The sequence below is a fragment of the Pipistrellus kuhlii genome, unplaced genomic scaffold (assembly GCF_014108245.1).
Source record: "Pipistrellus kuhlii isolate mPipKuh1 unplaced genomic scaffold, mPipKuh1.p scaffold_m20_p_4, whole genome shotgun sequence".
Taxonomy (NCBI): domain Eukaryota; kingdom Metazoa; phylum Chordata; class Mammalia; order Chiroptera; family Vespertilionidae; genus Pipistrellus; species Pipistrellus kuhlii.
In genome coordinates, this window is record NW_023425540.1 from 41,159,402 (window position 1) to 41,172,545 (window position 13,144).

The 13,144-nt window shown below is 34.0% G+C and overlaps 1 protein-coding gene across 2 annotated transcripts in view; it reads right to left on the bottom strand.

The window, feature by feature from the left end:
• EDIL3 (EGF like repeats and discoidin domains 3) overlaps positions 1-13,144 on the bottom strand; it is a 349,377-nt gene that overhangs the window by 236,763 nt on the left and 99,470 nt on the right. For both annotated transcript variants that reach the window (XM_036410081.2, XM_036410080.2), the window contains exon 2: positions 8,108-8,236. In XM_036410081.2, coding sequence (XP_036265974.1) covers positions 8,108-8,236 — 129 coding nt within the window. The remainder of the gene's footprint in view (positions 1-8,107; positions 8,237-13,144) is intronic.

The following is a 13,144-nucleotide window of genomic DNA, read 5'->3' on the forward strand; positions in this document are numbered from 1 at the left end:
TTTGATATATGTTGGGCGATAAAATGTCATATAGCACAAATTTACATTGAGGTATAAATCCACTAAATTTGTGATGATTTGTTAAGCAGAAAAACCTTAATGATATATATCCACTATCACTTTATTCACAATAGTATCCACCCCCTCACAATAGGAAAGGTATATACTCAGAAAAACATACAATGGGTAAAACGGTATATATCAATTTTTAAAAAATGTGTTACATTGTCTTTTCTTTCAAACTGAAGCTTTACTACAAATTAGTTCTTCCTTCTGATCAAGAGAGGATTTGTGTACTTGACATTTTCTAAGGTTCTTCTATGTTCTATGTTTTCTTTTTCTGAAGTTAATATACAATTTTTAGGAAATACAAGTTAACACATTCTAATAATGATAATAAACAATAAAGTAGAAACATGTTTAATAAACTCGTAGTTTTTAGCTATGTTATAGTAGAAATATTTACATAAATAAAACAAAATTACTTTTCTGTAATGTATACAAAATAAATGGCAAAATGTTTCCTTAACTCTGTCATTGTAGCTGTACAATTGTATTTGTTTGTATGAACACATATTTAATCCTTATTATTAAATGAGAAAGTAGGAAGATATGACTCTGATAATAAATCCCTTTGACTCTAGTTAACTGAGAAATTTCTTAGCAATCATGGCTAGTAGCCTTTGAGAAAGTGTTTTAGTCTATTTAGAATAATATTTCATTATGATAATTTCTAGAAGTATGGATTCAATCATGAGTTACCCTTCCAAGAAATATTCTTAAGGGGGAAAAACGGAATTATAATTTCATCTAATATATAAATCATTGAAAAGAAATGAACAAATCTCTCATTTGTTAATTAAAAATTTAGAAATTTAAAAATAGCCTCATTCTATCAAATAGGTCTACTTAAAGCTTGTTAACTACCTGATATTCCATGATCACTGATAAGAAGTCTTTTAGACACTTTCTGCTACACTACTAATATTCTGACCATTTTCTAAAAGATAAACATGAACATGGCTGTTCATGGGAAAGATGTACAGTGAAAAATTGTTGTTTTTTAAATTGTTATGAAATACTTTCTTTATGACTTAAATGTAACCAATTTTTTTAATGAAATGAATGCAAGAGGACATGTTAGCAGTGATGAGATTTGAAGAACCTAAATTCATGTAGCAAAGGGATACCAACTATCAAAGGCAAATACATTTGGATTGACTATAATAGGTAGAAGATAGGAGAAGATAGAACAGCATAAAGCACCTTCATGTTTATTAATATTTTTCAAATTAAGAAAACCTGGCTGGAAGCCAATGCAACTACAGAGAATAAAGAGAAAGAATTATAAATGAAATGACATGCTGACTTTGCTATCCTGTACTGAATTATTCTCAATAACATCTGTGCTTTGAATTTTCTTGTAAACACGATGCTAGATTTTAAATTACTACCAAATTCCAATGTTTCCATCCTTTGGTTTCAGACTGATAGTTTTAAGAGTTTAAATTTATTATAAATGTTATTGAAATATCTATATGAGTCATTTAACACAGTTTATTCTTAATGAAACACAAGCTCAGTTTTTATGTCATTTTTTTCTGAATCATAATGACTTTGCAATTCCATCTTAAAGGAAAAACCTCCCTTATCTCAAATTCCCATTCCAGTTACTGTCCTCTCTCCCCATCCCTATACATGAAGTTATCTCAGTTCACTCTGTTCAAACACAACTCTTCATCTTTCCTAATATTCCTATCAAAAAATATACTTCATTATACCTCACACTTGTCTCTATTTTTCTTTATAGAACTTAGCAAAAGTGTGATAGTTTATTATCTATTCCTCATTTAATTAGAATATCCATGAAGGCAAAGTCTATTTTTCAATGGTTATATTATCAATGCCAAGAGTGCCTGGCATATACAATAGTATATACTCAATAAGTATTTTATGGGTGGATGACTAGACAAATAAATTGATGAATATTTACTATAGCCATTTTTTAAAATTATTTCATTGTTGAAAGTAATACAGATGGCTCCTTTTAAAAATATATATTTTTTATTGATTTCAGAGAGGAAGGGAGAGGGAGAGAGGAAAAAATATCATTGATGAAAGAAAATCATAGACCTGCTGCTTCCTGCTCGTCCCCTTCTGGGGATCGAACCTGAAAATGGGGCATTAGTCCTAACCAGAATCAAATCCTGACCTCCTTTTTCATAGGTCAATGCTCAACCACTGAGCTACACTGGCCAGGCCAAAAGTCCTCCATTAACCCCTCCGCTCATCCATCTCCACCCCCCAGGCCTTCACCATGCTATCTGTGTCCATGGGTTATGTACATATGCATATAAATTCTTTAGTTAATCTTTTCCTGCCCCCTTCCCTCTGAAATATTAGAGCCATTTTTAAAGACATTTTTCAGCACAGTTTCAAGTTCACAGCAAAATAGAGGAAGGTATAGAGATTTCCCACATAGTCCCTGACCCCACATTCGCATAGCCTCCCCCTTTGTCAACACTCTCCACCATTTCTTACAATTGATAAACCTACATTAACACATCAAAATTGTCTAAAATCTGTAGTTTACACTAGGGTTCACTCTTGGTATGTACATTCTATGGGTCTGAAAAATATGGTATATAATGACCTGAATCCATCATTATAATATCATGCAAACTATTTTAACCACCCTAAAATCCTCTATGCTCCTCCTAAGGTATTTTAAAATTTCACTTGTTCACTACTGGTATAAAGGAAAATTTTGTATATCAAATTTGCATCCTAAAACCTTGCTAAAATTTCTTATTAGTTCTAAGAGGTTTTTTTTTGGTTGATACTTCAGGATTTCTTTCCACAGAGATGGTCATGTCATCTGTGAACGGACAGACTGCTTTGTTTATTTCTTCCTAATCTGTAAACCTTTTATTTCCTTTTTTTTTTTTAATCTTAGTGCATTAGCTAGTACTTCCAATACAATGTTGAAATAGAGTAGTGAGAGGAAGGATCCTTGTCTTGTTTCAGATCCAAGAGGAAAAGCGAGCTTCTTACCATTAAGTATGATTTTAGACAGTTTTTGTAGGCATTCTTTATCAAGTTGATTAATTTATCCTGTATCCCTAGCCACAGTTTAATTGCTTACTCCAATTCTTCCAGGTGCCACAATCAAGTTCTTTCTCCAAAAATTCCAACAAAACTGACCTTGGCAATATCATCCATAAGTCACATGTAATCAATGTAATTGTTATTTTAATTAACTTCTCCACAGTATTTGACACTGCTGATCACTCATTTCTTAAAACACTGCTTATCCTTACTTTTGGGGTACCACGCTTTCCTGATTTCTCTTCTATCTCCCTGACCACTCTATCTCAGTCTCCTCTATAGATTCAATGTTCTCTACCTACTACTTAATTATTGATGAACCTCTTATCAATTTCCATTTCTGGGTCCTCTCCTCTTTTTATAACTTCTTGTGCTTCTAGGAAGACCCATACATTTCCTGAGCATTGGTAAATATCTGAATAATTGTAACTTACAAATCTATATCTAGCTTCTTACCTAATATCTAGCTAATTTATTGAACTCGATATGTTCACTTCACTTTCTGGTTCCCAATCCAGTGTATCCTCAATTTTCACTATTTGAGTAAATGGCATAGAGTTGCTCAGGTCAGAAACTGGTAATGTTTCCTTACTTTTTACTTTCTCTAAACTCTTTCTACTCCATTACCCCATAAGTTACCAGTAATTATCTACTATTTCCTTTAAAAATCCTTTTTTAAGGATTCTTTCTATTCCCTTTGTTACAACTCTGATCCTGGCCAAGAACATCATGTCTGAGCTGGTCTTCCACAGTAGCCTTCTAATCGTCTCCCTGCCTTAAATTGTTCTATTCCTCGACCCGCACCTCCGTGTGGCAAAGAAAGTCATCTTCTAAAAATACATTATTCTCAGCATACGTCCAAATTCCTTAAGAACTATTGCAAGACTGCAGGATCTGCCATCATCACCACCTGCAAATTCATTGCTGCCTCCGCATCTCTCCCTTGTAAGCTCTACCCACACTGAATTTCTTTCAGCTCTTGGAATTATGATGTTTCTTATCTCCTGGCTTTTCTAAGAATTATATCCTCTGTCTTGAATATGTTTAGCTTTCTGTCTGTTAGACTGAAATTATCTTTTAAGAATTATTTCAAGATATATATTTTTTCAGGTAGGCATGCATTTTCTGACACCTTGCTTAAGATATAACACCTGTTTTACATTCTTATGGCTCCATATTCTTCTCCTATCACAACACCCATCATCTTTATCTATTTATTTATTTCTATGTTTTCCTAGCTAGACAGCAATTTCTGTAAATTTGCTTACCATTGCATTCTAACACTTAGGTAACTCAGTAGGTACTCAATATATATTTAAGAATCAATAAAAGCTAAGATTTTATTTTTTACAGTCAAATCACTTTTTTCTCTTTGGTTGCATTAATATAATATGAATTTACATTGTAAAATTTTAGATTTATCATTAGTTTATTAGTCTTACAAACACTTATTTTGTTTTCTTCAGTTACATTAATATATTATGTATTTGTGTTGTAAATATTATATTTATCATTAGCTTATTAGAGAATTATGTCATGAAACTTGAACAATTTAATAATTCCAAAAAATGTTTATATGTGTACTCTAAAATATTCATTAGCAATGAAAATTTCTATATGAAATAAATGTGTCAGCATTTGGCTCCAAATTACAAAGAATTAACCAGGAATGTGAGGAGGTAATTGGAAAGTAATTTGGGGCTTAATCACACAATTGTTGTGTACAAGTCCCCCGGTGAATGGCTTAGCATTATGTGTACATCTGTGCAAATACTGGTTAATCTGGCCAATGTCTTCAAATCTGAAAATATGTAGTAGGTGTTTTTCTTTTACTTTCCTTTTCTCTGAGACAAGTCTTCAGAATGCTTTTTATAAATATATTAAGAAGTGAGTCTTAATAACACTATGATGCTGAGAACATTGAGATTGGTAGATAGGTATATAAGGGAAATGTGTGTGGTCAAGAAAGAGACAGAGAGAGAAGAAGAGAAACAGAAATAGAGAGAGATAAAAGATGGATATTGGAATATACAGACAGATCAAGAATTCAGTTAAAGAAATGTAATGTTCTCTGGCAAATGAAGTTCACAAATCTGAGCAAGCTTCCCCCATACAATGGGAATATAAGTGAGGTGAGGACTGATTGCAGATGTGGTTAAGTGTTCTGTACTTATCTGACACTAGGTGCTTTGAGAGGGGAGAATAAAAGTACAAAATGGAATGAGAATCTCTTTTAAAATAAGTAGCATCAAGAACTTAAAACAAGGACACTACAAAATAATGAGGTTTGAAGTAAAATCAAACAGCATATTTAACCTCTAAGAATACCATGTATTTGAAATTCTCCTTTCCAAATGTACAATTATATAGTGAGTATATGTTGATTACAGAATGAAGAAGTAAAAATAATTTTAAATTAGGATCAAAATACAACTTCCCTAAGCAAATACAGACACGTTTATTTCTTTCCATTAGAAATAAAAAACAAAAAGATTTAGAACTTTATATAATCACAAAATTCATAGGGCTTAAAAAGTCAGAAAAAACCCCGGATACACCTCCATTTTTGGTAGGTTGATGTGAAAGTAAAAATACAGCAATAGTGACAGCTCAAACATTTGTCTTTCAATATTTTATATTAAAATACATATAACTTTTGTGTTTAAAAGAAATAAAACTCTAGCACACTATGCTTTCTGCACTGGTGCTACCTAACAGTAGGGAAACAACAACAAAAAGGTCCCAGCAAAGAAGTAGATTTTTAAAACAAAAATGACAGAATAATCTTCAATAATCTAAAGTTTCCTTTCTTTTGTTCCATTAATTTTTAAGGTATGAAAAAAATCTAAGGTTGGCTAGATTTTAAAGGCATTGTTGTTGTTTTTATTCAATAAAATTTTAGTATGTCCTTATTCTATGTAAGAAGATATGGATCTGAGAAAAGGGTAGTAGAAATGCAAATAAGGTTACATGTCTGTCCAAAGAATAATCTAACATGAAAAAATATTTTTTTCACTATTCTATCATCCTTTAAAAATATAATTTCACAAAGTAGCAAAGTTGTATTTAAGAAACTATAGACATTTTAAACTTTTAGGGTTTTATATTATTTTAATCTTATAAAACCAAGTGGCATAACAACTATACTACGCTAAAGGGCAAAGCAAATAAAAGCTGAATGTATTTCTTCCAAGAACTCCTAAGTAGACCTCATTGAAGAATGAGGTTGCTTGAAACATATCACAAAAAATGTATTGCTTAAAATAATATAGTATAACTACCCTATTTCAGAGGTACTTATAATAATAAATCTAAATAAAACAATTCAGTAAGCATTTGATTCCCAAAGTCTCATTGAAGTGCATGGAATGTTATATAGTGTGCTTAATTTTTAAATTGTTGCTGCTAATACTACCATTCTGCTGATAAAATGATAAATATGGAATTAATGTCTTAAAATATGGCCAAAAGTATTCAAGTATCTATTTTGAAAATTGCATGAAGATACTTGTTTTTTAAATTAATCAAATACATTTGCTTCTTTGACTATAGATTTGACTCCTACACAGTAGCAACCAGAGCATTACGTACTACAAATTGTAGACACTGCCATATCTGGGGTTAGTGGGATTAACTAAATTTTTATTTTATTTATAAATTCCTATTAGAAATATTTATGTCTATAATTTCCTTCAGAGCTATAGACTTTCCTGAGGGCATGGTTTTCAGATTAAACTCTAAAACTCCCTGTACATATTTGGGTCAAAGTGATTATAACAGTTTATGTTCTATGGCACTGTATCAAACCCTCTTAAAGAGGATCAAGTTAATATAAGCCTTGAAAAAGAATTATCTTTGAAGTGAATTAATGAACAAGGTACTTTTCAGCAGTCGTATATAATTAACTTCTTTTAGATATAATACATTCATAAAAATGTAATATAAAAAGGCATTTTAAAAATAAAGCATATTAAAACCTAATAACTAGTGGCCAAAAACAGTAGTTAATGGTTTTATGTAATTATCCTTTCATTCATTGAAACAATAATGATTTGCCTCCTACTATGCATAAAGGTGATTCTTATAGACACTATTACTTTTCTGCTTCAAAACTATTTTTCAGAAGTCATAGAAATCTCCAAGTTTTCCAAGGTTTATGCTAGTTAACAGGACTTTAATGAAAAACATGTTTGGTTTTCCTATGTAGATTAGATATAGGCCCTTCCTATGTTTGTTGGTATTGACTTGAAAGAAACACATAGAAATCTATCAAACTTAATCATGGTATTATCTTTAACCAGGAAGAAAAGTTTACATAGTGGTAAACTATTTAAAGCACAGCTATTTCCTTAATGAGGAACTATTTGGAAATTATGGAAGTTACCCTGAATCCATAATTTTACATCCCTATGAAGTACTTCACAGATGAAAAAAAAAACACACACACACATATTTTAAAGTGTGATCAATGACTATTTAATATCTGTAAAGCAAAGTTTTTTTTAGAAGACTTAGAAGAACAATGTAGCTAGAATACTGTCTTCTTTCATATATTACAGTGTTAGAAAAATAGAAATTAGAACAGCTACAAAATACTGATAGTATTATCAATTGCTAAAATAAGTTCTGTTTTTATTTAGCATGACTATTGAATTTGAATAAATAGACTTAAGCATTATTTTCTATTGTGAATATAAATGTGAATAAATGTATATTAATATTGGAAAGAGAAGAAATTTATCATATTCCAGTTTGTAGTGCCTTTAAAGTATAGTGTTAACCATTAAAACATTAAAAAACTATTTATTAAGAACACTAATAAAAATATAATTTAAATATAAAATGAAAATGATAAATTTGAGAGTTCTGCAGAGGAGTAACTAATTAGCAATATAAGGCAATCTTACACAGAATACCTACAATGCACCACAGCCAACTTTGTCAGCCACTCATGGAAACAAAGAGAATAACTACTGAAATTCGTAAATCTTGCACTTACCAACCTCCACAACACTAGAACAGTTGGGATCTGTGAAGCCGTCCGGACACTCACAGGTAAAGGAATCTTCAGACAAGCCCGACAAGCAGATGCCCCCATTTTCACATGGATTGGGATCACAACTATCACCTGAGGAATAAAGAAACAGACTCTTACTTTTTTATTTTTGTCTTAGTGCTGAAATGCACTATTTCACATACCCTCTTCATCTTCCTCTGGTAAAGTCACTATACAATTCAGATCTACAGATAATCTATGCAAGACCCATTTGAAACCCCATGCTTTTAAGGAAGATGGTACGTAACATAGCAAATATTAACATGTATAATTCAAACAACTCATACTGAATTGCACATTAAAAGCTATTAATTTAGTTTCGAGTTCCTTTATTACATGTAAATGAAATACTATCTAATTTGTTAAAGATTAACTGAAATATGTATGGTAGACTGGTTTATTAATTACTCCAATAAATAATCTTTCAACATCCACATACGTTGCTCTGTAACTTTCCAATTTCCCTCATCAAATGGGTGGGTTTATTGCTGGATCCGAGACTCTGGGCTTGTTCCTGTGACTTGCCTTGGCTGGTAGGAAGCTAGAGGATTTGAAGCCAGCAGAGTTTGGAAAATGCTCTTGAGTATTTCCACTTCCCCTCTTGGCACCCTACCATGTTTTGAGAATAAATTCAGGTTGGCTTACTGGAAAGAGGTAAGTTAAACATGCAAGGATAAAAGAGAAGCTACCTAGAAATAAGTTGTGCCATAAGGAAGACCTAAAATACATGCCCTGGGCTTGGTCCTGGGAAGCAAATAAAATCTGGAGAGGCACTGAGAGAACGGCTCTAGGAAGGTAGAGAGGAGCAGTTGGTAAAGCTGCCACCTGAGGAAACTTCAGTGACGGAAAATGCCCCTAATGAACTTTTGTATACAAGTAATGAGATTTCCAGGCAGAATGTAAAAGTGTCAGCTGGCTCTTAGTAGTCTCATTTGAGAAGGTGCTATAAGAGGCGTGCTAAATAAAGAACTGATGAGTCTGAAGGTACAAAAAAGTAATATGGACGGACCAGAACTTGTGGTAGAAAGTAAAGCTCTTCCTCAACCCTGGCCTCTCAAACAAGTGAAAAATCAAGTCCAGGGCTTGGTCAGAAAGACATGGCTTCAATATAAGTATAAAATCAAGGATATGACTATAAGATTCTTTGTGAAAACATTTCAAATTATTCAGGTGCAATTTGAAAGACTCTCCCAGGTAATTCAAAGGGTTTCTAGAAATCTGAAGAATATTATGCCTGAGCTGTCTGGCAGACGCAAGCATTAAATTTCAAGTGAACATGTTAAGTGCCATGTCAGTCACCAGTGGCTGACACTACGACACTATACTTTCCGTAAGGAAGGCAAAACAGGCTGAGCAATAACATGTGAAAACAGGTTTCATACAGTCATGGGTGTGGCTTTATTGCTCAGAGAAAATGTGAATCAGAATCAGAAAAGCCTGTACAGTTTTTAGAGCAGCTTGCTACATGAAAGTAACACCTCCTAGATTAGATAATAAGGCTTTTTACTTATTTTATTTTATTTTTTTAATATATTTTATTGATTTCAGAGAGGAAGGCAAATGGAGAGGTAGAAACATCAATGATGAAAGAGAATCATTGATCGGCTACCTCCTGCATGCTTCCTACTGAGGATTGAGCCCACAACCTAGACATGTGCCCTTGACCAGAATCAAAGTCAGGACCCTTCATTCTGCAGGCCACTGAACAAAACCGACTATAACAGAGAATAGGCTTTTCAAAAAGTAAAATTGCATCTGGCCCCAACTCCATAACATTTTATATTTCTTAAGACTTTATTCCCTTACTATAGGCCTGATGCACAAAATTCGTGCAAGAGTAGGCCATCCTTTCCCTGGCTGCTGGTACAAGCTTCCCTCTGGCACCCAGGACTCAGGCTCCCTTCCAGTACTCTGGATCCAGGGTTCCCTCCAGCCTCCTGCACCTGAGACCTGGGCTTCCCTCCAGGCACCAGCAGGCACCTGGGACCCAGGCTTCCCTTGTAGCCCTGACTTTGTCAGGAAGGACATCCTGGAGGATGTCTGATCTAATTAGCATATTATGCTTTCATTATTATAAGAGGAGCTTTCCCTTGAATTACTTCATCTCTTTTCTCAGCTAGCAACTTTAAAATTGTAGAAAAATGAAAAAGGGGGTTAAGATTATTGTCAAATTTATAAAGTAAGTCATTAGCTATCCTAGATAGTATATAAAAATACTACATTAGCACTGAAGCAGATATTAGAAAAGTTATGAAATTAGTGAATAAATGAATGAATTAATGTGTTTTGAGAACACCACCAACTATAGGAAGGCTGGATCATGAAGTACCGTATTTTTCGGACCATAAGACGCACTTTTTTCCCCCCCCAGAAGTGGGGGGAAAAAGTCCCTGCGTCTTATGGTCCAAATATAGCCTACACATATACTTTAAAAAAAAAGTTTTTTTACTTGCCCGGCTCTGTGTGGTCTCTGTGTGCTTGCCCGGCTCTAAAATGGTTCTAAATGCTGCTGTTTACTTTACAGGGTTGATTACATGTGTTTATGACTGTGATGTTGGGTTTTAATGCACATAAAATATTTTAGGACACTATTTGTTTCAGAATCTTTTTTTCTTCATTTCCCTTCTCTAAAAACTGGTGCGTCTTATGGTCCGGAGCGTCTTATGGTCCGAAAAATACGGTATTTGTTTAGGGATAGCTGTGAAAGTATAAATAGGTCAGATAAGAAAATATTAAAAAGTTACCAATGTAATTTATAGGATGAAGAGCCAATAGATAGTTTTACATGCATATTAAAGTTTTGACAAGCTCTATCTATATTTTAAGAAGACTATCCTGGCAGCATTCTATAGAGTACAATTGAATGGGGAGGTTGACAACTGGTAAAGATACTTCAACATAATTTCTACTTCATTATATTTCTAGCTAGCTTAGTCACTTAGCTTCCCCTCCTTTTGTCCATTCATTTGTCCAGCTATTCTTTTATTCCTTGAGTACCTATTTTATAGTATGCATTTACGTAAGTTGGATATACAGGTCTAAAGACAGACTTTACCATGAAGAAGTATAAAGCTTACAAGGGGAGAAAAAAATAATCAGTAACAATTATAGCACAGAGTGACATGAGTTGTGATTAGTGTACATGGTCCAAGTTGTAGAGTCAATGGAGACTTCTACAAAGATTCAGTGCTGTCAGGTGATACAACAGAAGAGGTACATGGCCCACATTCCAGGCAACAGGAAATACATGCACAAAGGGAAAAGATCATGACTCATTCCAGGAATTCCAAGTAGGCCTGCACAATTAGAGCACAGTTATATATGAGCAATAGAGAGAAATAAACTCAAAAGGCTTATTTGGGCCAAAATTTTTAAGTTCACCTTTAAGCAATGGAAAAATCATAAAAGAACTTAATGCATGGCAAAGCATGTGGCCACATTTGTGCTTTAGAATGATGACTAAAGCAGCACTGGATTGGGTCAGAAGAAGGAGTGGAGGCTGAGAGCAATTCTCCCAAATCAGTACCATCCCTCCCTCTAGTGTTTCCCAAACTTTTGACATATGTGTATCCCTTCAATAATTTTCATAACGCTGAGTACCCCTCATACTCATGAGAACGTAGAATTAGGCGCAGCTAAGCCAGGTGCAAGGCGTACCCCCACCAAACTCTTCCTGTACCCCTGGGGGTAAGCATACCACATTTTGGAAAACAAAGGAATTGGCATTGTCATTTTCTAGAAAGACTGAATCACCCAACTTAAAGTAAAACCATGTTTTTCTGCCTTTGGTGTGAACAAAGCAGCACGACTTTGTAGAGTCAGATGAACCACACTATCGTCTCCTAACTCTGCACCGAATGCAGATGACTATGAATGAGGGAACATTTCTTGATGAGGTGTGAGTCAAAAGTGTGTGTGTTGTAAATACTACAGAAAGAGGAATCTACATTCCCAGACTAGATCTGTTGTTGCAGCAATGTGACCAAATCGAGGCCTCTTAAATTGTTTCTAGTGCTTTATTTACACTGACAGAAGCAATGTCTGTCAGGCAGGAATAGAATCCTGGAGGTTCTCAAGCATACACCCTGTATATGTACAGAGTTCTCCAAAATCAATAACTTCTCATTCTGACCTCTGTCACTCCTTCAGCCAAGTTCCTGCATAGTTTATTCACTGATGTGATCTTACAGTCTAGCTATCCCAAGGGCCACTTGAGGTTGTAATGCCTGGTTCCTTGGATTATCCTATCATTATGGGTAGTTTTGGTGTCCGAAGAAAACTTTCTTATTACCCTGTTGCCCTTTCAAGGTGATAATATTTAATCTAACCGTTTTTTCTACCAGGTATGTATGCCAGTCATATAATGCTTCTGTGGTCAAAATGAGGCAGGATGATCTGTTTCCCTCTAATTATATCTTGTAGATTCTAGCTGCTGTTGAGCTGACCTGTTTTTTCTCATCCTTGTACTTTTTGTTTTTGCTTATGTACACTTATTTCTAAGAAATTGTATGCTTGTAAAAATTCATTTATCCTCATTATTGATATCTACCTAGCATCTTTTTTAAGATGAAAAAGAAGTAATAGATTTGACAAAAATGATGTACAAGGTAGAATCAAAATGACATGGTTACCAAATTAATGTGAGAGTTCAGGGAGAGCAAGAAATCTGGTTTGACTGATTTCTAGACCTCCTCCCTGGATGACTGAGTAGCCATCTTTTATAAGAAAATATATTAGGTTTCAGTTTAAAGGAATTATTGTGTTAGAGGAGTCTGTGGGTTATTGAAAATAAAAATGCCCATGAAGCTATTAATTAAGTAGATATACAATTGGAGAGGTTCTGCAGCACATTGTTAAGTATGAAGGTGGGAATTGTATTTCAGTAGGAGACTTCGAAGGGAGGGCAGAACAGGAGAGGAGAGGGGAGCAGAGAGGAAAAAGGAGAGAAGTCCTTGGGAACACCAAAGGGGGGGGGGGGGG